Below are 24,412 nucleotides of genomic sequence, written 5' to 3'. Positions count from 1 at the left end.
GCAAGCTAGCAACTGTGAATGAAACTGGACAAGCCCAGCAAAACTTCATCCATAAATATCTCACTGAGCTCTCAACAATCAGTCTTTCATACAGTTTAGCTTGGATTTTGCAAATTCATATACAAATAAAATTATGAACTAGGTCAAAAACATACCTTGATCTATAGCTAAAGACAATTTAGATTTTATATCCATTTTGCATTGCTCTTCATGGTGAAACTCATATATGAATTTCTCTGCCTATTTTTTCATACTCCTTGCTGCACTGGAACTGAATCACTGAAACAGTCACCATTTTATTTTATAGGCTTTCTAATCAGAGCATTTAAGTGGTCATGATTACTATATGACTTCAGACTCAACTGTATTGGTGCAACCTGGAAAGTGGGAACTGCAGAAGAGGGGAGATAACAAGCTGTCAGGGGAAACAGGGCCTTCTGGCCTGAACTTACCACCAAGGGCAACATAGAATTGTAGAATGGTTTGGGTTGGAAGGGACCTTAAAGATCATCCAGTTCCAGCCCCCTGCCCTGGGCAGGGACACCTTCCACTAGCCCAGGTTGCTCAAAGCCCCGTCCAACCTGGCCTTGAACACTGCCAGGGAGGGGGCAGCCACAGCTTCTCTGGGCAACCTGTGCCAGTGTCTCAACATCCTCATCACAAAAAAATTCTTCCTTATGTCCAGTCTAAACCTACCTTCTTTTAGTTTAAAATGGTTGTCCCTTGTCCTGACACTACAGGCCTTGGTAAAAAGTTTTTCTCCATGTTTCTTATAAGCCCCCTTTAAGTACTGAAAGGCTGTAATAAGGTATCTGCATATTAAGGATAGAGACATATTAAGAATTGATGTCTTTACCAATAAGCCATAATTCACTGTGTGTCTTACAAAAAATAATCAGATAAAATTGACTTTAATAACGGGTACTCTGTATCACCAAATTTACATGTAAAATAAGTAGATCTGAATGTCCAGAACCCTGAAAGCTTCCTTGTGTACACTGCCCAAGCAACCCTCAGCCTGAGTTAATTTACAAATATATTCTCATACATTCAGACACTCAGGAAGAGCTAGTGACTTGGCAATGCTTGAGACCATTAACAAAAAATGCTCACTAAACATATGTTCCATTTGAGTTGCTTCCTTTGTTCTGGTGACAAACAGTGCATACAAGTTTGCGTTCAAATTCTACTTCACCCACACGCCTGTATAACTCTTTCCTTTAATGCAGGAGGAAGTACAGAAGATTTACTCATCATTCCCCCATTTTGGGGGAATAGAGACTACATCTGAAGAATCTTACTGTATTGCAAATAGCTTATGGTTTCAGTAAGATCTGTCTGTACTGTTTGTGTGTAAAGGACAGATGTTTACTGCCCGTTTCCTGCTGAAGGAGGTGACAGGCAGCTGTATATTCTGAGGTGAGCATGAACAAAGACTATATGCAAGGTGCTGAAGAGAAGCCACTTGTACAATAAGAAAACAGGTTTAACGACCTGCAGAAACACTTGAACAAATACAAGCACTTCCGAGGTTCTCCCTAACTAAAACCCGCAAGTTTAACTTTTACAAATCAAACTGTCAGTCACGTAAAATGAGTTCAGCTATTAATGAAAAAACAATAAATGTACAATAATGAGGAAATGACCTAATGGACCAAGGCAGATTGACTTAATTTGTTATTAATTAACTGTCCTTAGGAGAAACTGTAGAGGGAGTGGCCAAACACCAGGGTAACTGTTAACAGACTACTTTCCTCTCAATAAATGAGATTTTCATTTTTGGTATTCTCCAGGAAGAATTAAAAGAGAAAAAAGAAAAAGAAAGAAAAAGATACTGTTCTCTGCACACTGGCAAGACCACTGGTACATGTCACAGCCGATAAATGAAATTAAAGCCCATGTGCAGAAGCATTTAATCAGGAAGAACAAGCAAACAAAGTGAAACAGTATTAGCCTTGTTTTGCTCTCATCCTGGGCTTTATAACTAAAACTGTTCTTAGCAACATCTATTTTATAATTACATTAATTACCACATTCTAGGGAGAAAAATAACCCTGAATAGCAATTACAGCTTCTCCAAGGGTAACAGAAATGTTACTAAAGAATATCACTATGTAGAGTTCCATGCCTAGGAGGACCCACATCATCTATAATTCCTCTTCGTTATTAAAAGTCTCATGTAGTATAAATGATTATTTCTTTATAACTGCATTTATACATGCAACAATGGCAAAGGTGCAGCAAAAGTACACTCACCTATTTTTTCCTCTTCAACAGTTTCTAAAATTAACATGAAAATATTTTCACTGATGTTCCCCTACTACCAAAGAAATTTGCCCATGGCCAGCCCACTCATCATAATGACCTGCATGTTTTGCCACTAATTCACAAGCTCACAGCCCTCTCCTCCTCCAGCCCACTTGTCATTCTCAACAAATTTCCACTACAAACCTTCCTTCTCCATACCTCAGCCATTTGGGATTGCTTCTTTCCTCCACCTCATTTCTAACTTCCTCACCTCTCACCCCTTGCTCTCTGAAAAGAGATCTTTCCTGGAAATTATTTTGTTACATTTCTTAAGTCAGGCAGAATACTGTCCAACTTTTTGCCTTGATGCAGTAAGGGATGAAATAAAGACTGGGGCGTTTGTGTATCGTTTGGACACCAGTGAGCAAATTCGGCACAGAAAACTTTCCAAATTAATGCCCATGCGCTAAGTTCATTTCCTATTTCCTTCAAAAAACAGAAAGTGTTTTTCAAAAGAGCAAGTTGTACCAGACACTATTCTCAGAGGCTCAAACTAGCCCTTTCATGTTTTCCATTTCAGACAAATGAACTAAAACTTTCTTGACATTAGGTCTCTTCATTCAACTGCTCTAGTCTCAATCAATGGACTTTATTCATAAATAAAGCAAATGTAATAACTGCTACACTAAGAGGCAAAAAGGCAGTCATCTGATTTGCTTAGGTTGTGTTTTTGTTATCCTGATAATATGTTCTGCTGCTACATCTCCACTATGTGGGCTTCCACTAAATGAAACAGGATTTCTAAGAGGCAGAAGAATCAGATGTTCACCCACTGAGAAAAATACGGCCTGTTGGGTCAACACATTGAAACCACTCTTGAACATCCTGCTTCTAATATTCAAAAACGAGCTTCTTCAAGTTTGTGACATTAAGGTAGATTAGTAGCCCAAATAGGATGCAAATATTAGGAAGAGATACTTTAGGCAATACTAAAATGATACAGCCAGAAACTGAAAATTTTAGCAGGATGAAAATTGCTTGTGGGGAGAAACAGCAAAACCTCACTAGCCTCCCACGTACAATGGGAGACTGCCCCAGAGCATAGAGCTACACCCAGCCAAACATTTTTGAATGAAGTAATAACACAGTAAGTTTTATTTAAAAATTAACACAGAACAGATTTTTCTCTCCAATAAACAAGGAAGCCAAAATCAAAGCATGTAAAGCTTGAATGCTGGTAAAAGCAGCATCTGTCACAGAACACACAGCACCATGGAAAGATACTGGAGTGATTTAGGCTACTGGGTGCTCTTTAGAGCATAACTAGCACTCCCAAAAGGATAGCCTTATCTTATAGGATTGAGAAGCAGGGAGCCTTCATAACGTGGACTACCCCAACTCCATTTTTCCATTTCTTACATGGAAAAATATTAAACTTATCTGTGACTCAGTTTCTCTCTCTGTCAAATTACAACTGTACATACTGGTAGGTTTACTGACTGCTTAAAATCCTTGAAGGTAACTATAATATTATGCCTCCACTTTCAGTATTCCCCAAGACACTTTAAAATAAGATCACAAAAAATTTCATTAAATGAATAAAAAACAATGTTCAACTTAACTTCTTGACTATGTGAATGTTCAGCATACTAGGGAAAACCAATAGCTGTCCAACAAATTAAATATAGTAAAACCAGACTTACATTTGTGTTGCAGAGTTTATATTGCTTGTAGGTGCCAATGCACACAATTGCTGCAGCCCTTTGAGGCTGGGGCTGACCCTGGACTGCGTGGTGTGATGCAGACCCATGGTGGTTTGAGTCACTGCTGTGAAACAGGCTTTGAGATACAGGAAATGAAGATGACTGATAAACTGAAGGTCCCAGGACTTGATGTCCAGCCTGAGGCCCACTTTCTTCTTGATAAAGATTCCCATGTTGAAGTGAAGGACTAGCTGCCTGGCTGTAAGTGTTCATGAGACTTGGACTCTGATGAAATACATGGTTCCTCGAAGACTGTCGCTGCCTCCGAAGTTTCTGAGGCTGCTGACCAGTATCAGTTTGTAAAGGTAAAATGTATGGCACTTTTCCATATCCATACTTTCCTGGACCAATAGGATTTCTGTTTCTGCTTCTAAAAACAGAGAAAGAAGAAGAAAACAGTTACTGAATTCGTAAGTGAAGGAGCAGTTGTATACTTGTATGACTTGTTATTTGTCAAAGTTACTCACTGCAAAGCAACAGGTAACCAGAAATTTCAAACTATTTTACAGAAATTATGTGCAAGCTGTAGTCCTGCTTGGTGTATGGGGAATCTCTGAAGAAGTCTACTGGTTGAACTAAATCCTGAGCCCTCTTTGGCTGAGTCACACGGTAAGTCATTTAGCGTCAGCTAGCAAAGGCAAATGGCTAGCTATGGTAAAAAGTAGCAGTTTGGGGGGGAGATGGTTGTTCTTTTAATTCCTAGGACTCTCCTCCTTTAAAATGGAAATTCAAGAATCAAAGCTGTGTATTCCTAAAATTCATAACCCTGCCTCTAGGGAGCTTGAAATACATAACAGCAGGAAATCCCTATTGTGGATTTGAGTAATGACAGAAGAAAATTTGAATTCAGTATGGCAAAGATCATTAAAAATTTTGTATCCATATAAAAGGCCTCCTGTGGTTCTGCTTCATTTGCTACTAAACAAATAAAAATGGAAATAGAAAAAGGATAAGGAACATCAAAATATTACTGAAAGTCCTCTGGAAATGATGACAAATGCAGCAAAATATCCTTATGGTACACAGTTCATTTTATCTTCTTTGGCCAGCAGATTTACTCTTTTAAAAAAAATAAAATACACAAAGCGTGGATTAGCAATACATTTAATTAGTAAGTCATGATCCCTCAATTTGGTGCCAGGATAAAAGTCCACCTTTCACTGTATATTACTAAAACATTTCACAAGAGCTGGACAGCCAGAGAAGTTTCAGGACTGCTCTCATGCACACAGAGCTCTTCTTACTTACTGAAGACCCTGTGTTTTGGGTTGTCCTACACCTGTATCAGCACTCTCAAACAGCTGGTACTCCCTGAAGGGCAGTTTTGTCCCCTGCACACTCAGAGCAACACAATGGACTCAGTCTAGAAACTCAGTTCCAAATTACAAGGGAAAAATCACAAAATGAATAATACCACATTTCGGTCATACCATTCAAGAGGGTTAAATCCTGGAATTTTACGTGCAACCAATAGGCTCATTTGCATTTGCTTTTCTTGTCATCCTGTACAGCTCAACATTGCATCAGGCCTTGATTTATAATGCTGCAGTCTGAAGAATAAGTTGGCAAAAAATATTTCTTCCAGTTCAGAAAAATGTGTGAATACAGCTGTTTTGGGTAACCTCTGCAGCTCAGGAAGGGAGACACCACTAAAAGAGGGTCATTTTCTTTCTGTCCATAAAATGTATTTATATTTTTTAATATATATAAAATAGACTGGAACTGCAGTGAAAACCAGCAGTTATAAATTGACATACTTATTTTCTAGAAACTGAAGTGTTACAGATGTCAGACAGCCACCAGATCAAAGAGACTTTTCTTTGGGTTTGTTTTTTCTTGTGTTTATTTTCTTCCCAAGTCTTATATTCTCCCAAGACTCTTGTTACATGGGAACCTTGGAAGTCATTTACTTAACATTCTAGCTTTATGGCCACGTGGGGCTTTTAATCAATCTTCCTGGCTCAAGGATGTGTGAACAAGAGTGTTGATTTACCCTGGCAGATAAGTGACCAGCACTCTTGAGCTGTTTATACCCGTTAATACGCTCTGTGACCATGATGGTCATTGTTGAGGTAGGGTTTTGGTAGTTAGAGAGAAGTAGTATAATGGTTTTTGGCATTAAGGGAGAGGGAAAAAAAGCTTCCTGTAAGTGGACAAGAGAGGAAAGGAAGATAAATTATGAATGGGAATTATTTCAGAAGTTGAGACTAAAACCAACTTGATTTAAATGAGCGCCGTTTTGTGTTGTGTTTTGTTTTTAATTTAAATGGGTAAATAAATTGATTCCCCCTATGTTGCTGCTACTTTTAATTTTTACCATAACTTTTCATTTCTAAATTTCAAAACAAACAAATCTTGCCTGTCATTTCCAGTCATATTCTGCACTCTGAAAACACTCTGGTATCATAGTTTCATGAAGCATCTTAGATTTTGGAGCAAACTGGTTCATCTTGGAAAACAGATACAACTCCTTATTTTTACTTAACTCCAGTCTCTAATCATTCTTATAGACAGCAGCTTTCTTCTCAACCTGACCACACCAGATTTGAAGTGTCTGAGATACAAACCTTGGCAACAACTCCTGGCACTGGGAAAGTTACTGCTTCATTGCAGGGAGCACAGACTGCATGGGGTGGTGTTTGCAGAGGTGGACAGAGGGTGACAGGTCTGCTGAAGTTAGCCTTTCGAATTTATCATCTACAGTCAGGTCGCTTGCATTTTTCATCAGCAGGAGGAGAAAGCTGCTAATAACTGAGCAATAAGCCATGTGCAGACCAGTGGAATGGTAGGAATATGCCCCCGTCCCCACCTTCTGAGTGCCAAATTCTTTGCAGCAACAAGCACTAGACTCTTCCAGAGACGAATACCTAGATGCATCATCCAACCCACCTGGAAGAACTGCTGCCTGGCAAACTAGGAGAGGTCATGCAAAAGGTCAAAAATGAGACTGATGTTTGACTGTTAATCTCCAGTTCAAGGTCATGAATTGGAACTGAAAAAAACTGAAGGACATGCAAGAAATGGTGACAAACTAGGACTCTTCAGTCTGGGAAAAATGATGAAATGGGCATATAGTAGTTTTAAACATAGAATGACTAGTATCTGAAAGGACTCATGGTTGAAGGCAGCAAGTGTCTAAAAGCTGCTGGAATCTCATGAAATTATTTGCAGAAATTAGAAAACCTTGATTTTGAGGGAAGCCAGACTTCTTTCTTGTAAAACGGTTGATTGCTGCAACTAACATACAACAACAGCACCTAAGAAGTGAAAGCAGTAACACCATTCTTACTGTTAGTTCGTGTCTCATCTTGGCTCTTTTTCTATGCCGTAACTTGGAAATGTTGCTGGAGTCCCCACTGATGAAGAAATGAGGCACCGTTTCTGGTGCAGTTTGTTGCAATGTAATGAAGAAGTTTGTAAAAACAGCTTGGTGGCAATTAACTTTTGTAACTCTTGGGGAGTATCAGGCAGTATTTATGATGTCATGCAGCAATGAGGGAGTGTTATGTAGGTCCAGACACAATGAGAAAGCAATGGGGAAAGGGGAATCAGGGAAAGGAAAGGGGGAGGAAAATCAGAAAAAATTTACCATTAACTTAATAATCAGAATTAAACTAACCTTACTGACACTACTTTATGCTAAATCATGCAGCTTTGATCTGCTGGTAGGAGATGGAGGTAGGTCAAGCCCTGAAGGCTTGTTGGGAATTTTAAGTTGACAGCAGGACTTTTTCTTACCTGTCATTCATTACGATTACCTATATTCATTATAAGTAACATAACTCACTCCTCCCCACAGCATGGCTTGGAAGCTTTGGAAGCTCCTCCTTATTGTTGTGTGGTTGGTTTTTTTTAAAGCACACTATCATGACCCAGGTCAGAGTTGGGATGCACTCTCATTTAATGCAACAGGTAAAGGAGGAAAAAAGGATTAGTAACAGCACACCCCTAAGCCTTGTGCCTACTTAGTCAGATCTAAGCTAGAGTGAGATTTTGCAGCATTAGACTTTACATATCCAGGTATGCTAAAAAGCAACAGAGTCATCCTTCTTAACATAGCAATGGTTGAGAAGATCATTTGAATAGGATGCTGAGTATGTGTTGCTACAGGAGTAAAGTTGAGTGTATGAACCACAGTCAACAGCTCTCAGACAAACTCTGAAAACCCAATTTGAGCAAGATCTGAGTTTTAGACAACTTTGACAAAGCTTTTCCAGCAAGGTCTTAGATTCTGTCCATGGTTCCTCAGCATTAACGGAAATAATAAAGAGTCTGGCAGCAGAATGAAGCCCTGTATTCCTCCCACCAGAACAATTCCTAAAATAGCTGTATTTAGAAAGGATTCTAACACGTTTCCAAAACCTGCAACATGCTGCACTGCACTGGCATATCAAGGATATGACTGCATCAATACAAACTCTTCACATAGCCTATATGAAAACAGCTACAACAAATAATGCTTAGGTTCATTCTGATGAACACAGTCCCTGCAGAGCAGATAATGCTTATACATGGATTTACATAGGTATTAAAACCACAAGTTGGAGCACCGATCATGAGAACGATTGCAGGGTTGAACCCCAATAGGTATGAGAAGTCAACCACTGGCACTAAGACACAGGCATTATCACACTCAGAACTGAAGCACTTAAAATAACACTTTACTGCTCATTTAACAAAACAATAGTTAAAAATCCAACTCCCAGAGAGGAGAAAACACCAACTGTTTGAAAAACAGGTGACAGGAAAAAGAAGCCAGGGACTTTATTCTGCAGGATTACTCAGTGTTTTTCACTGGTCTAAATCCAGTGCTGTTTCTGCACATGCTTGGGCCCTTCAGGAAGTTACCAATTACCTACTGCATCAATCTTTTGAAAAGCACTACCCTTTTCATCTGAACTAAATATGACTGTATTAGCAGAACAGTCATACTAATTTTCCTTTGCCAGTAAATTAATGTTCATAGTCAGAAATTTAATAGGTTTGTCAGGTGTACTTCCTTCTCAGGGTCCATACAGTCCTTAGATACAGAAACAACTTAGCACTGGGGAGAGCTATGTTCATATCCTACATCTTTTTCATTTAGAGAGAAGTTCCTCCTTCTAGATCAGCCAGATCAGCTCAGGTAGAGAAACAACATGCTCCTAGGTTTCTCATGTGCTAGGCCAGCCGATTTTACACGAGGGCTTTTGGCTGCATATCTTTACGTCAGTCAGATTTCTGCCACTGCTGATCCACTCGCATTAATAAAACTATTTAATGTAGGCCTTTTATTTAATTGTTTCAAATAAACAGATATCAACCAATGATTATCTACAATACTTTGCATGAAGAAGGTCCTAAATACCCCTTCAGGAATTAGAAGCAACAGAAAGTAACAAAAAGCAAGGATAAGTAAATCTCACCACCTCCATCACCCATTAGGCTCGCTGGCTAAACTGTCTAGTATATCAAATAAACAATAATTAAAAGTTGTTCAGTTCTTTCCTGGATTGAAGAAGAGAAAGAGGGAATAAGAAGAGAAAAAGAAGTATTCATCAATATTTGCAGTTAGGATGAAGACTGCATTTACTACAGACAAGCAAAGAGGAAAAATTCCACCAAGAACAGAGTTATCATCTAAAGGCAAATTACTGCTTAATAGAAAAATATTTGTTGAAAAGCAAGTAGGTGCATTAAGTGTTTCATGTCAGACCATAGCCAGTAGACATCTCTGATCTATTGTGTTCATCTCAAGTAGAGGCATAACAGCTGTTTAACGCAGAACTGGCAATCTTCTTTCTTTGGGCGTAATTCTCATAAACACACACACCTCCCTGATTGTTCAGACAAATCTGTTTAGCCCTTTGATAATGAAAATGATGGGCCCCTTTAAACTTAAGCCAACCTAAATATATTCTTGAATTCAAAAATATATTTGCCCAGACAAGTATAAAAATCAGGTTTTGTGCTATTACTGTAAGGATTGTAGCTAACATTTAAAAATAGTTATTAGCTAGTATTCTCATTGGTCTAACTATTAACAATTTCTGTCACACTTGAGGATAAGTCAGCTGAGAATAGTGAGAACTGGCCCCTCAGAACATTTTGAGTGACAAAAAGGAATTCGTGGTAGTATCTTTTCCTAATTTTATTCATAAGCATATGGCCTTTGTCGGAGAATAAATGCATTATCACTGACATGGAGTATATGCTAAGAACAGTGCTTTGAACCTCAAGTGTTCTTGAGGTTCACTAAGAATGAATACTTCCGGAGCTGGTGGGCTGGTTAGTTATATTTAATAGAAACCCTCTTTGAACCAAGGATATGCAGCATCTTTAAAATACACAAGTAAGATTACAGATTTCCTGGGCCTCCACCTGTTCTCTTAAGTGCTCTTTACAAAGCCTCTCTCCAACATAACTTTTTCATTTTTTCCCTTTTTTCATCACTTCCTTTCTCCTTACATTTCTCCCACTGTTCTCTAAACAGAGATTCCCTGGCTCACTTCCAGCTGAAGCATAACTCATATTCTTTCTCTTCTGATGTCAGACAGAATAAAGAATGTATTTTACATGAGCTTTGCAGCATTTCATTCAACTTATCTCCTAGTATCAAAATACTTCTTCTCTTGTAAATGAAAAAATGCAAGGTTGAACATTAACAAAAACTGTCATTTATGACACCACAGAAGACTTGTTGTCCTAATGTTGGAATGTTTTCTTAGAAGGAACCCAAAGAAACTGCCAATTCCCCTCATTTCCAATTCACAACCTTTCACTCTGTTTCTCAAGAGGTAAATGCAATGTTCTGGGAAGGTAACAGCCTTCGGCCACCAGTTTCACCAGGGATGAGGAAGAAAAAACTGCACAAGAATTGCAGGCTTCATGACATTTTTTCAAAATTTTATTGGCAGAAATTATTCTGCAAGCAGAGGAAGACAGTATTCCTCACTGTATGCCCAGCCACAACAACCACCGCAATGACAGACGACAGAATCTCATCACAGATCTTTTGGATAGATAGATGTGAAACCAACGCTAAGCACTTTCTTTCAATTTTGTTGAGAGTTTGGTCGAGTTTGAAGCTTTTTCCAAAATCTTCAGAGGCTTGCTTTACCAGGAATCCTGACCCGGACTTAACAGATAACTCCTCTAATACACTAAGGAAACTTATCTCAGTGAGCCTAGTCTAACTGCGCATGCAGCCCGATGCTGCTCTGGGTGCCCAGGACCCAAGCCTTCTTCAGGTTCTCACCTACTTTTCTCACTTGGGAATTAAGCAGTTGCCTATAATCTAATCTCTGAACTGTTGCTGGCTGTATTTTTGTCCTATCAACACAGCAATCAATCCACAGCTAGCACCTATTTAGCAGCATTCTATTACTGTAATTGACAGCTTTTAAAGGACACTACCATTTACATACAGTTCAGGTATTTAATAGAGTTGTCTTGATTTTGTTTCCGAAGAACTGGAAGTAACTTATTAGCTATTGCTGTCAGCAATAAAGTTATTGAAATATCACTCCAATATTTAAAATGTAATTAAGAAAAAAAATGAAGGGAGACCAAGAAGTCTTTGCAGACACAAAACTTCAACTTCAAATGGAAAAAACAGGTCCTAATTACATTTCTGTTAACAGGTTAGGTATGGGTATATATTTTTAAATGTACTTTATTATTTTTCTTACTCCTAAAATAATATCCTTAAAATAATTTCAGATATACATTTTTAATCCCTGGCACTTCCTCCGTAATGCAGAACTGTAACTGTCCTATTCAATCATTACTTTCTAGCCCTCCTACTGCTTTTCATTTTCTTTCATCTTTTATATATATTCTTAGGCACACAGTTAACAAGGTTTACTTTAAAAAGACTGTCCACCATGCATTTTTGGCCCCCTTCTCTTACGTAACAAAATAAACTGTCTTATCCTGGTCATAACTGCTATGAAGTTTATACCTCACAGTATTTTAGCAGATTCTTTCACAAGAATAATTTTTTACAAAAATGAATGATTTACTGGTTCTGGGAATATATTTCCATCTACTCAAAAGGGAGAGCTCTCAACAGTCAGGTTGATTCACATCAAAAGCCACTATGTATTGCCTCTCGGTACTGTACCATAGCCCAGTGCGGCTTTGCATTCCACGTACTCACTTTTCACCAGCTCTAAATCAATCTGGAGAAAATCACTTAAACATGAATGAAAGAATGGAGCCCTTTGACTCTGTTTTATGTTATGGAAATGCATGCCTATCTGCTCACTGACCTAGAAAATAGCCTTAAAGCAGTGAGCAGTTATCTTTGTCAAATGTTTGGTCGCAAGAGTTAAACCACCCCTTCTGAGAGTGTATTACACATTGGAAAGCGGAGCCATCATCACAAACTTCTTTTGCCACATTATAGCATATTATTCACACTTGATCAGCACATTTCATTGCAATTAAACCGGTCTAGGCATCACTTCATTTTACTGATTTTCTTTATCTAGGTAACTAAAACAATGGAACTAACCTGTTTGGTTTACATTTCTGGTAACTTTGGTCACCACACCATGATTCGTGCATATCTGCTACTTCCCAGGTATCATCTATGCATATGAGTATTACAATGATTGCAAGCATATTCGACCTAAAAATTTCAATTTTTAGAAGACACAGAGTAACCAACTACACCTAAAAAGTAAATCACCTGTGGGAAATGGATTATACTACAGGGGTGATTCTTCTCTCATTTCGATATTATATTAGGAGCAAAAAATATTTACATTTTTCTGACAGCATAGAATTAATAAGGTCACTAAGTAAATTGCCTCTTGGGAACAGGTTTAATTAACTGGATTAATATAAGAGAGATACATGTGGACTATCTTAAATTAAATTTTCCATCCTCAGAGATGATCATTAATACCCAGTCTACCATATTTGAAAAACACCCAGTACAATAACTTACTATATTGGCTTTCGCTGATCTCTCAGCAAGTGCTATATAGCCTCAATTATGTCCCTTTCAACACTGAGAAAGGATTCCAGAATTTGAACCCAAATACTACAGTTGTCTTTTTTTATGACTTGAATAACGCCCTGATCCCAGGAAATTTCTGCAGGTTTTCCCCCTTAGCTTCATCTTTAAGGTTTGATTAAATAATGCAACCATGCAGTTGCCAGGTAAAACAGCAGAAATTCAACACAAGTAACCACATAACTCTGTTGAGATCCATTAAAACTGTGATGGGAGCTTTGTTGTGTTTCTACTCCTTACTGACCAGGCAATAATTCGTTGGTAAAATGCAGTCTCACATTTGACTGAATGCTAGCAGCGTTCTCACTTCCCCTCCCCTCATTCAGTCAACCCACTTCAGGAAGGGTTGAAATATTCAACAGTAAGGTTAAGAAAGCTTCTCCGGTGGCTTGCAATTATAGTATCATGTTAGGTTTTTAGTTTTGGTAATATCATTCAAAGCGTGCTCACAGTAGCATAATAAAAAGTGATACTAATTAGGTAATAATAAGTGAGACCTAGAGCATATCAGGGGGATTAATAACCAGATGAGAGGTGGGACAGCGCAAAGTCAACCTGAGGCCACAACCACCCCAGCTAGCTATTCATTTTGCCAGGAAATACCTCACATGATCTTTATTGCTATTAGAATCTGATTGGAATTTTATTCAGAAGGAAAATAAACATCTTTCTTACATGGCTTTAAATCTCCCCAAGTGCTATCAAAATGAATCTCTGATTACTACTGCTGATTTTTCTGGAAAATTTATCCTCAGAAAAAGATCAGATCCTTTTCCATCTGTCTTCCTCCTGCACACACACCAACCCCCAATAAGCTCTTATAATCATATTGCGTTTCAGGTAAAATGCATCCCGTTTCCATCTTTCAGCTTCATCTCTAAGGTTTGATTGAATAATGTAACCATGAAGTTGGCAGGTAAAACATCAGGAATTCAACACAAGTAACCACATAACATTATTAGAGAAATAATGAAAGGAGGGATAGCTAAGTACTTGAGCTGGGTTTCATTCCAAATATTAAAAGCAAACACCCATGCCAATAAATATAAAGCCTCAGAACTTGAGAAAATAATACCTTCTTGAACCTGAAGGTCCAGCAATCACACATTTGTCCACCTCTACAAACTGGAACTGACTAGAACAGGTCACAAAAATTACATCAGAACATACAGTCAATGATGCTTAAATTGCTTAAGGAAATAACAACTGAATTGTCCATTTAAAGGTTAATTGTAGACCTGCCAATGGAGTGACCTACATTTGCCTGGTCAAAACATCTGTGAGAGAGGCAAAAGAAATACTTTCAGAAAGGAAATTCTGGTCTGACATTAAACGATACACTCTTCCTTTCCATTGCTCACAGGCCTAGAAATGCAAACTGACCCTATAGAGGGTACAAAGCAGCACAGCAGACTTTCACGTCAGCTGCTGGCAGCAGAATAAAGACCACAGAACTATAGCCATGTGAGAAGTTGATGATTTTTGGATTATTTCCTCAGTGCAAATCTTTCCTTTCATTCCTCTTCCAAATACAAGAAGAGCTTTAGGGAAGCCCTTTCCTTATTAATGTATTTCTTTAAACTTTCACTATTTCTGCAAACCTGCTTTACTTATTTCATTACTCTGGTGATAAGTGGAATTTTTTCTTTCTGCTCCTAAGAACCACAAAGTACGTGTTGTGCTTACAGAAGTGGACACAGAAGTTTTGCGGCTCCACCATGAAAGTTCACTTGTAGAGAAAGTGAAGGTGGCAGTGGTAAGCATCCTAACACTCAGCACATCTATGTAAAATTGCGGTTTTGTCTTCCCTATCACCAAAACAGAGAATTGGAAATGCAATATTTAAGAAGTACTAAAACCTAGTCCATGAATATTTCCTTTTGAGATGTGTTTTCTCTCTTAAAGCATGTTATCCTTTTGCGTGCCATCATTCCTTTTCCATATGTGCCTCTCTATAAAGATGTCTGAATGCTTTGATATTTTTTCACTACCTCCTCATTCCTGTTTGTTCTTATTGTATAGTATGCTCTATGCATTTTATCTAGGTGAAATAAAAAGGCTGTGCTAATGCGAACTCAACTCTTGAAAGCTGAGAAGAGCTCCCTTCCTTTGCCAGCAGACAACCGAGAGAACCATCACCTTTCTTTTTGTGTTTCCATCCTCATTCCAGTGACCGACTACAATTTCCTAACACATTTCAATCGTGCAAGAACTCTACTTACAGCACTATGATAAAAAGTGGAGCACTTGAACTTTTTTAATTAGGTTTCTAATTGTAGGTACCTCAAATCTCTCTCTCCCTGAGCTTCATGTGCAACCCTGGTTTCTACAGCCTAACTGAACCACGTGTGAACTTTCAAAAGCTGAAAATGTGAGTATCCTCTTCACAGACAATGTATGTAAAAATTTATGATATATAAATTATATTTTGAATTTTACTAAAGAAACTGAACAGTTCTTTGTCACCTGCCTGGAGGCAGGCAGAGATTTTTTTTCACTTGTTGCTAAATGATACAAACACATTTGGCTGCTTCGAAGGACTGCTATTGCTGTCAAAACGTATTTGCCTTGGAAGCCATCCAATTTCATCTTACCATGCTGTCAAATGTGAGCTTATCTCAGCCACAAATGTCCATGCCTCTTCTATTGTTTTATGGAAGTATGCTAAAATTACAGCTTTTATATAAAGTCCAGTACAGTAAATAGGAATACCCCCAAAAGTTTCCACTGACTGGACATACTGTGAAAACACAGATTTTTTTTTTTTTTTAATAGCCTGACACCAATTTCCCATATCCCCCATTCAGTGAACATTGAACACTGTTCCACAGTATAAAAATAATGTCTAGAGTAACTTATATTTTGATAACCATTTTCCATATATCTGATATGACCAGTAATCTCCTTTGTAAAGAAAGTCTGTACTCTGGATTTTGTAAACTAAGGAAAACTATTAGGTTTGTCATTCTGATAATTTCATTTTCAAATAACATTTTTTGTTCTCATTCTGTTTTTACAGTCACCACCAAAGAATCTGAAAGTTATGCAATACAACAGACTTTAAAGCCACCAGGGACCCTCCTGACACAAGATGGAAATAACTTATTACGCAAGTAAGATTAAAACACTGACCTTGAATCCAGAGTCTTTTGCCAAGGGGCAGTGTGTGGGGGTGGGGGTGGGGGGGTGGAAAATCAACTGTGGTGTGGAAGCTTGTACTGTGCTTAGGAAAGCACATGAATTTTCATAAGCAAAGGCCTCCATCACACAGGAAAGTGGAGGCACAACGGACATTATGATCATTTTAATATTTCACATGGCAAGGTGTTTATTAGGAAATAATACAGCTTCACTTCAGCACACAGTCAGTGTATTTTCTGCTCACTGTCCTCTCGTGTTCCAGCCACAACTGCAGTGACTGTTGCAAACGGTTGCGGTCTCCGCCGCCTGCAGAGGCCAGCACAGCAGCAAGGGCCAGGCTGTGGGGATGGAGCCCAGCTGTGCCAGCAGCCTGGCAGCAGGGCTGCTGCCGAGGCCAGGCCAGCTGGGATTCCCTTGGAGATGGAGGGTGCCAAGGGGCTGGAGCAAACAGGCTTTGAATGACTTTGTGCTGACGGTTCAAGGCCAGGCTTCCAATATTAGTAATGACCCAGCTATGTACTACAACCTGTATCTGTTACGCTGCGCAGCTGAGAACAGAAGAGCATTATAGGAAATGATTAAGTAGGAAAACAGAAAAAAGAAAATATGACTTTTGTCTCAACACAGTCATGTTAACGCTGCTACTAAAAGCCTGCCTCTGGCATCCTCTGAATTTTTACAAGCTCATCAGTGCCATACTGAAGTATACTCAATAGGTCTAGGCCATCCATTTGCATGGGTTTGAAAGAAAGACAAAGCAGTGATTAAAGGAAATGGCCAACACCTAGGAAGATCAACATCTGAACTGCTGGTCCTGCTTTTTAAAATTTATGCTTCACTGAGACAAATAGGAAGCTAACAGGTTAATTTCTATTTTCAAATATTCTTTTAGATGGAGAGAGTTTCTTGCAGGGGCTGAGGAGGTCTTTATCACCAGCAACAGAGTCCTATTGTCTTATTCTAGTCAGGCTGGAATATTGCCTCAAGGTAACATTCTTTTTTTTGTTTGGGTCAGCAAGATGTCTTTGAAAACAGAATTACAGTTTACTGCTTCACCTAAGAATCTTAAAGAATCAGATGATATGAAGGAGGGTTTTTGGTTTTGTTTTTTGAGTTATTTTTTTCTTTGGTTTGGTTCTGGGTTTTTTTGTTAACTACACAAAAAAAATCTCTCCATGTATCTCCCAGAAGAGGGCTCAGAGGGAAAGAACCAGAGAACTGCTGGAATACATATTCTGAGAAAGACAAACAGAATGGAAATGTTTCAGGAGCACTCCCTCCCAGGGGATCTCCATGCCCGTTCTCCTCAGTTTCCAAACTGGAAACACATCTATTTTCTTTTCATACATATGTAAAAAAATCTGATAGACTGGTATCTAAGAAGAGAAAAAAGTGTTTCTCCAGAAACTGGAGAATTAGTTGGAATTAATTATAACAGCACAGTTCCAGCCTGCCTTGAAGACTGAACAGCTAGTATTAGGTAATTGATATAAACATATACAGTGTTTAAAATGTTCTATGTATTAAACAACCACATTTTTTAGTTTCATCAACCAGGAAATTTTGCTGAAAGCGGTGGTAAAAAACAAAAAAGGCAAAACAAAAAGCCCATAAATAGAAACTCCGAAAAATACAAAACATACAGTTTTGGCTAGGAAAAAAGTGGATGGACAGTTGGCCATTCTTTATGAAAAAAAGTTTGATGGATCTTTTTTTCAATCAATTAAAATCAGAACGGCTGTTGAATTTAAGAATCTAATTAGAGAGCTGTTACTTGTTCTGATTTTTATTATTATAGTGAAGATGGAAACGTCAAATGAGAGTGAGGAAAAATCTCAATAAATCATAAAGCAAATCTTAAAGGGAAATAAGATAATCTGCCCAGTACAACTGTAGAATAATTGTATCTGTCCTTGGTTATTATCATATAAGTCGTCAACAGGAAAGATAGTCTTCCACAGAGGATGGTAAACATTGTAAAAGTTAGTCTTAGTCTTTAATAACTTTTCTGTAAGTATTAAAAAATATCAACTCTAATCTGATATGTCATTCTTAAAATACATCATTCATAGCAAGAATAAAGTGTGTGCATAGACACATACCTCTTTTCTGGCTTGGCGTTCTGCCTGGGGGACTGAGAATGCCTGCTGCCTCTCAATGCTCCTCTGCTCAGATGGCTGTTATTATGGCCTCCGGAAGAAGCAGAGGCCCGAAGGCCGGCCCAAAGCTGCTCTTCATTCCTGTGAAGTGGCACAGATGTACGGATGGCAGAAATGACATGGCCAGGATAAGCAGTCAGCGAGTCCTCGCGGTGGCGGGAGTGCTGATGAGCAAGAGTTCTCTCTGAGGCCGGGTACTGCCGCCCTGGCCTTCGGTACCCCCTTTCCCGGTAATAGGCTGGGAGGCAGGGCCGCGTTTGCTCCATCACACCACCACTGCAGCTCCGAGAGCAGGCAGACCAGGGGCCCCAACTTCCCCACATGCCTGGGATTCCTGCACTGCTATCCTCAGATGCATCTCTTTGCTCTTCTATCCTCTGGGGAACCTGTGGACACAACAGATTGACATAGGAACAAGAATTCACACTGTAATATGAGGAGAGAACTAATACACTTTTTAAGCCATTTGCTCTGCAGTCACAAGTGAAACAGAATGCCATAGGAAGTCACTTGTCTTACCCATTCCCTGTCAAATGGCTGCCTATTCTGCCAGTAGAGGAGGAGGTCTCCTACAGCCATCAGCCATTCAGACCATAAGTATTTTTTGGACTGCCTGGATAGGAATGCATTTTCTTTAGTTCTCAGCAATGGAAAGCATTGCGTAAGGTAAAGCTTGGAAATTTGGAAATTAAAAACTGTTATAATATTAGCAAAGTCAGGAAGTAAGGTCATTTTTGGTGATGAACTTGGGTTAACAGACACTGACTGCTCTCTTCCACTCTGATGCCTCAACAGTGGAGATTGCTAGTGGTTGAAATATTATTTCAGGGACTCCCATCTAATGTGGAACTTTTTAGGAAAGTAATAACGTAAGAGGACAGGCTGATTTCCAACCAGCCAAAAATACTGCAATAGTTAACTCTTATATTACCACTTTTCCCCCACCTCCCACATTAATGCTTCAAGGAAAAGAGCTATTGAAGATACCTGCCCAATCCTCCATTCACAGAAATCCCCATCAAATTCAATGAAAGACAGGACAAACTTGTTGGTCTCAGGTGTTCAGTGCCACTTAGCCCATACTCACCATTCAGCAGCACAGGGAAAGCAAAACAAAGAACCCCAAAGAGAGGGGGGTTTTCTCTTGAAGGAAGCTAGGAAGGATTAGGAAGGGCAGGGACTGTTACTGTAAGGAGAGTTAACCCCCTCAGGCTGTAGGCAAATATTTAAATATCCTGACCTTGTAGTTGGCAAGGTATCAGCACAGCCTAGAAGTTACAATCACCCATTCCCATCTCCCTGTGTATTTGTGCCCCAGGCTTTACCCATTCCTGGAGCTATAGTCAAGTGTTTCGTGCTGGGCAGTCCCCAACTTTGTCACACAGAAATTAGATCCGTTTTCATTAAACTCATAGTTTCTCTGTTGCCTCCCTTGTCCAACTGGCTGAATCACAAGTTTTCAAAGCACGCTTCCAATGTCTGATTCTCACAATTATTAATATGCAGAACATTTTTTTAAATAAGCATCCTTTAATAGTTTATTTATATTCTGAATAACCTGTGTACCAACAAGCACACACCTATATCAATTCAATTAGAAGACAAAAAAGGCACTGATCAAAACCAAATGCTTGCCAAACCTCTCCAGCCCTATTCAACTGTGTAGCTACCTCAAAACGAGCTTCAGGAAGACAGCCTGTCTGTCTGTCTGTCACTTCTCCCCTTTCAAAGGATGACCTCCTAAACATGTAACTTCCATTAACAATTTTGCCTCAAACATTATCGTATAACAGCAAAAGATTAACATCTAAATACTTTGCCTCTAGTCACAGATAACATGCACAGTCACTAACTGAACTGCAAACCACCCATGCCAGTGAGCATAGCTATAAACAGCTAGCTATAAACATGGCAGGCTTTGGTGGAATGTGGTTTGCAAACATGGGTTGAATACCCCATTACAATATGAAAAGCCAAGCCAGTGTAGGGTTTGTGGTGCTGCTGTGTAATTGTCAGTTGTGGTCTACATAATCTGAAACATTTCCCCCCTCTGAGGTTGCTCTCACACTTTCATCACCAACCACAGAAAAAACTGCATTTAATTATAACTCGTGAATAATAAAAAGCATCTGCATTAGTGTGATATGTTACCCATTTCTCCAATGTTATTCGAAAACAGGAGCAGATGTCTCTGCATTTAATATCTTTTTTTTCCTGTGGGTATCCCCTTTGGCATCCGCCTTTAAATCCAATAGCCTGTACAACCTTATACCACATAATGTCAAAATTATGAATAACATGCAACAAGGTCTTGGTTTCTGGCTGTTACATTTGCTTTCATATCCAATAACAGAACAGTACTGGCTCACAATTTGACCAACTAAACAAGCTGTGCTTCAGTTTGTGATTTTTTCAGTGAATATTCACTGTTCATACTTACACTACACATTAATGTAGCTCTACCACAGAAATAAAATTATAATGATTACACACACAGACACTCTTCTGGTCTGATCCTGGTTTGCAGTAAAATTTTCTTATTATAAAGCTAATAGTTCTTTGTTATCAGACAAGTCAGGTTCCATTTGTCTGGACTATTTTTTAATAATTTCTATGATGGTTCAGTACACCTTTTTATTAAAAACCCAAAGACACTCACGCAGGCAACAATTAAAATCTGTTTGCAAGCAACTCAAGTCACCACCAACATAAGAAATATTTCATTATGCAGAAATAGAAACTGAAATAATAGTGACAAGTGTTGACCTGTTGCAGAGAAAACTTTCTGGCTGCCAAACTTCATTACAGCAAGAATTGTTTCAGATAAAATGATAGTTTAAATGACTGAAGGCAATGTAATTTCACACCCCTTCATCTTCACAGTAAGAGTTCTAGACATAGCACAAGAAGGTTTAATCTAGCTATTTAAGTAAAAACATAATAATAAAACTAACCAAAAAGTAACAATATCTAACGTCTTATACTGGTGTACAAATTCATCAATACTACTTATGACAAAATTCTGAGATGGGAATTTTTAATAGCAAATCAGGTTATGCACTTTTATTTTTAATAAACGAACCTTTAGAGAAGATGACATGATTAATGGCATAACCTACTGAGTGAAACCTACTACAAAAGACTGAATAAATTGAAACTGCTTAGCTTAAGGAATGGAAAACGTAGGGGCAGTAATGAGCCTTACAAATAGTTTACATAAATAAATACAAAGAGCTGTTCATTTTCTCTTTGCAGCAAATTGTTCTCCATGTCTATAGCCAACACACAAGTAACAGTGGATTTAAACTAAATCAGAGGTTATCCAAATTAGCTAGTAGGAAAAACTACTTAGTGGAAAGGCAAAGCAGGGGAACAGATTGCCTGAGGAGATCCTGGCACCACGGGAGGCCAATCCCCAACCTCTACCAAGAACAACTAAAGTCTAACTGACCCTTCCTCGGGGCAGAGGAGCTGAACTAGAGGCCTCACAGGTCATTTCCCATCCTTCCATCCTGTGATTTCTAAGTTACTTTGTAGCCAGTAATGAATTCTACCACAGCCCTAGGATATAGCCAAGAAATTACAGGTAGCTACAGGAGACAGCTGAAGTATTCCAGAACATCTCAGAAACATCACATATTCAGAGAATCCTAATGCTAGGTCCCTCCTCCTCTCCCTTTAAAAATTACCCCTTTAGAAAGTGTGCTGTTTAATGGAAGAGTTTCAGCCTGCACTGGGGAACAAGTGAAATGCATACTGAATTTTCCTCCCCAAGGCATGAAACTGATTTCTTTAATAGAATCACATAGCCTGCAATAGGGAGAGATCAACTAACCCATTTCATCTACTTTCCCATAGTTTATGATTGATTCCTTCTCTACGTGACCTAGTAATATTCACTCTAACTATAAATGCACCATCAAAAAGATTTCTATCTACTGCAAGTTAATCAACAACCAAATATTTTGTTCTACAAATTAAATCTATTTTCCCCCTTAATAATCCTTTCCTTCTTTCCTATACATTTTTCAGTCATTTGGCAGGACAAGGTTTGTAAGTGGAAGTAATTCATTTCACTAGGTACAGCTATATAGTAAACAGTGTAAAGACAGACAAGCTTTCAGGTGTGCAAGTGCTTGCCATTCCTACATCTGCACTCCTATCAAGTTGCTATCAAAGATTCTTTACATCAGAAATTTTCTTCATAATGACTGTTATGCACCAACTATCTTCAAATCTGTCACCTTTCTAACTGAGTGCCAAACTGAATTGAGGCTAGATTTTTAGCAGGGTAGTTGCAGGGTCACTCTTCTCCCTTTATGTATCAGCACTCTGCACTCCTTTCTGTCCTTTTCCCCCAGTTTTCTTGTATTTTGCTAGTTTGATGTTTTTGTAAACAGAAGCTGCATTACATTCAGGTTTTATTCTGACAGTTGTCTTTTTCAAATTAGGCAGTTTCTGAAACAGCCTGTTCGTTTTGGGTGGGTTTTTTTCAAAAACTTCATTCATATATAAATATATGAGGTCAGTGTGTAAAAATCATATAAAGACTAAAACTTCAGAAAGGAAGTACTTTATTACCTAAATGAACCTGGCTGAACTGAAAACAGAAAAAGCCAGGAAAACACCCCTAAGAGGTCACAAATTATCTTCAGGACGTCCACCAACCCTCGGCTTCCAGCTAATCAGTAATTTATGGGCCTCCTGCAGCTAATCACCATATTCAAATTGTTTTTCATATCTATTACTGGACTTATTTTCCATGAATACAATTAATTCCTTTTTTAGCATATTTCTAATCTTGGCTTCCAAAAGATTGTGCATTTTACATTTAAAAGTCCTCCTTTTCCTCTGGTTAAAATACAGCCTGACAATTTCACTGTCGCCCAGATTTTTTCATTATGATAAATGAATAATGATCATTCTGTATACTCTTTCACCCTACCATGATGTTTGATTTGAAAATCACTAACACAATCCAGTTCTGGGATCTCTCTCTGAAATTCAGCAGTCCTAATCTGTTCAGTCTCCTTTAGTAGTAGAATGAGGACAGTCTCTGAAGACTGTCCTCATTCTCAGCACCTTTTCCACTCCTACATTTTGACAGGGGTGTGCAACACTGCATACAGTACTCCAAATGTGAATTAATGATAGACTTTCACAGTAATAATGATCATGATGCTTGGTGACAGTATATGCCTTTAACCAGCTACTTAATTAAATAATCTGCTATAGCCACAGCCAATGTTACTAAGTATTTTGCAGATACTAAGCATGTTATAGCAGTCCAAATCCAAAACTGAAACAGGATACAAGACAATGGCAAGCTTTAAACCTGGAGATATCTAAACCAAACCAGACATTTCTGGATTTTTTCAATTTCAGTTTACATACAATTAATGTCATATTTCATAGATTTCACTTTAACGTGTTATCCAGCAATTCTTTTTCCTGGTTAAATGCCCTGAATTTAAATGCATTCATGAGGACATTAACTACATCATATTTCTAATTATACACCTGAAAGAGATGTAACAGGCACGAATGTGTGTTTTGCAAAGCTTAATGATACTACTTTCACCCAAAAGCAAAGGAATTGTAACCAGAGAACATTTTATCACCTGCACAGAAAAATGCCAGCAATGGTATTCACTCAGTAAACTCATGTTCACATACTGGATGCAAAGTGGAATTAACAGAAGTCAGCATGCCTTTTTTTTATTTTAAACTACTACCACTATCATATTTGTCCTGTGCTTCCCAGAGCGGAGTCCTAATCCTGCTAATATTCCTCAACACCCTTCAAGCTTTAGGCATTTCCTCATTGTCACTTCCATGGTTGTTCTTCTCATTATCGCACACATGATAACCCATGCTATGACACCAACGTGTCACCATCATTACTAAAGGACTGTCAAGGCACTTGGAAAACATGACCTCTTCTTATTTATTCAATATCCCAGGGTCACAACTCCTTTATTTTATAGTTCTGACTGAAGATTTTGCTAGGGCAAAGCCTGTCTCAGAACATGTGCACACAGCTTTTATTACAGCCAGGCTCAGCCTGACTGAGGATTCAAAAAGCCAGTATAATAGTA

The 24,412-nt window shown here is 38.5% G+C and overlaps 1 protein-coding gene across 1 annotated transcript in view; it reads right to left on the bottom strand.

Moving 5' to 3' along the window:
- Window positions 1–24,412, bottom strand: part of THSD4 (thrombospondin type 1 domain containing 4) — a 308,530-nt gene that overhangs the window by 268,331 nt on the left and 15,787 nt on the right. The window contains exons 3-4 of the mRNA XM_074837605.1: window positions 18,258–18,700; window positions 3,951–4,380 (exon numbers count right to left, since the gene is read on the bottom strand). Of these exons, the coding sequence (XP_074693706.1) occupies window positions 3,951–4,380; window positions 18,258–18,700 (873 nt within the window). The remainder of the gene's footprint in view (window positions 1–3,950; window positions 4,381–18,257; window positions 18,701–24,412) is intronic.

This window comes from Strix aluco, chromosome 12 (genome assembly GCF_031877795.1).
Source record: "Strix aluco isolate bStrAlu1 chromosome 12, bStrAlu1.hap1, whole genome shotgun sequence".
NCBI lineage: Eukaryota > Metazoa > Chordata > Aves > Strigiformes > Strigidae > Strix > Strix aluco.
Note: the sequence above shows the minus strand (reverse complement) of the source record. Positions and strands in the feature narration are given on the sequence as shown.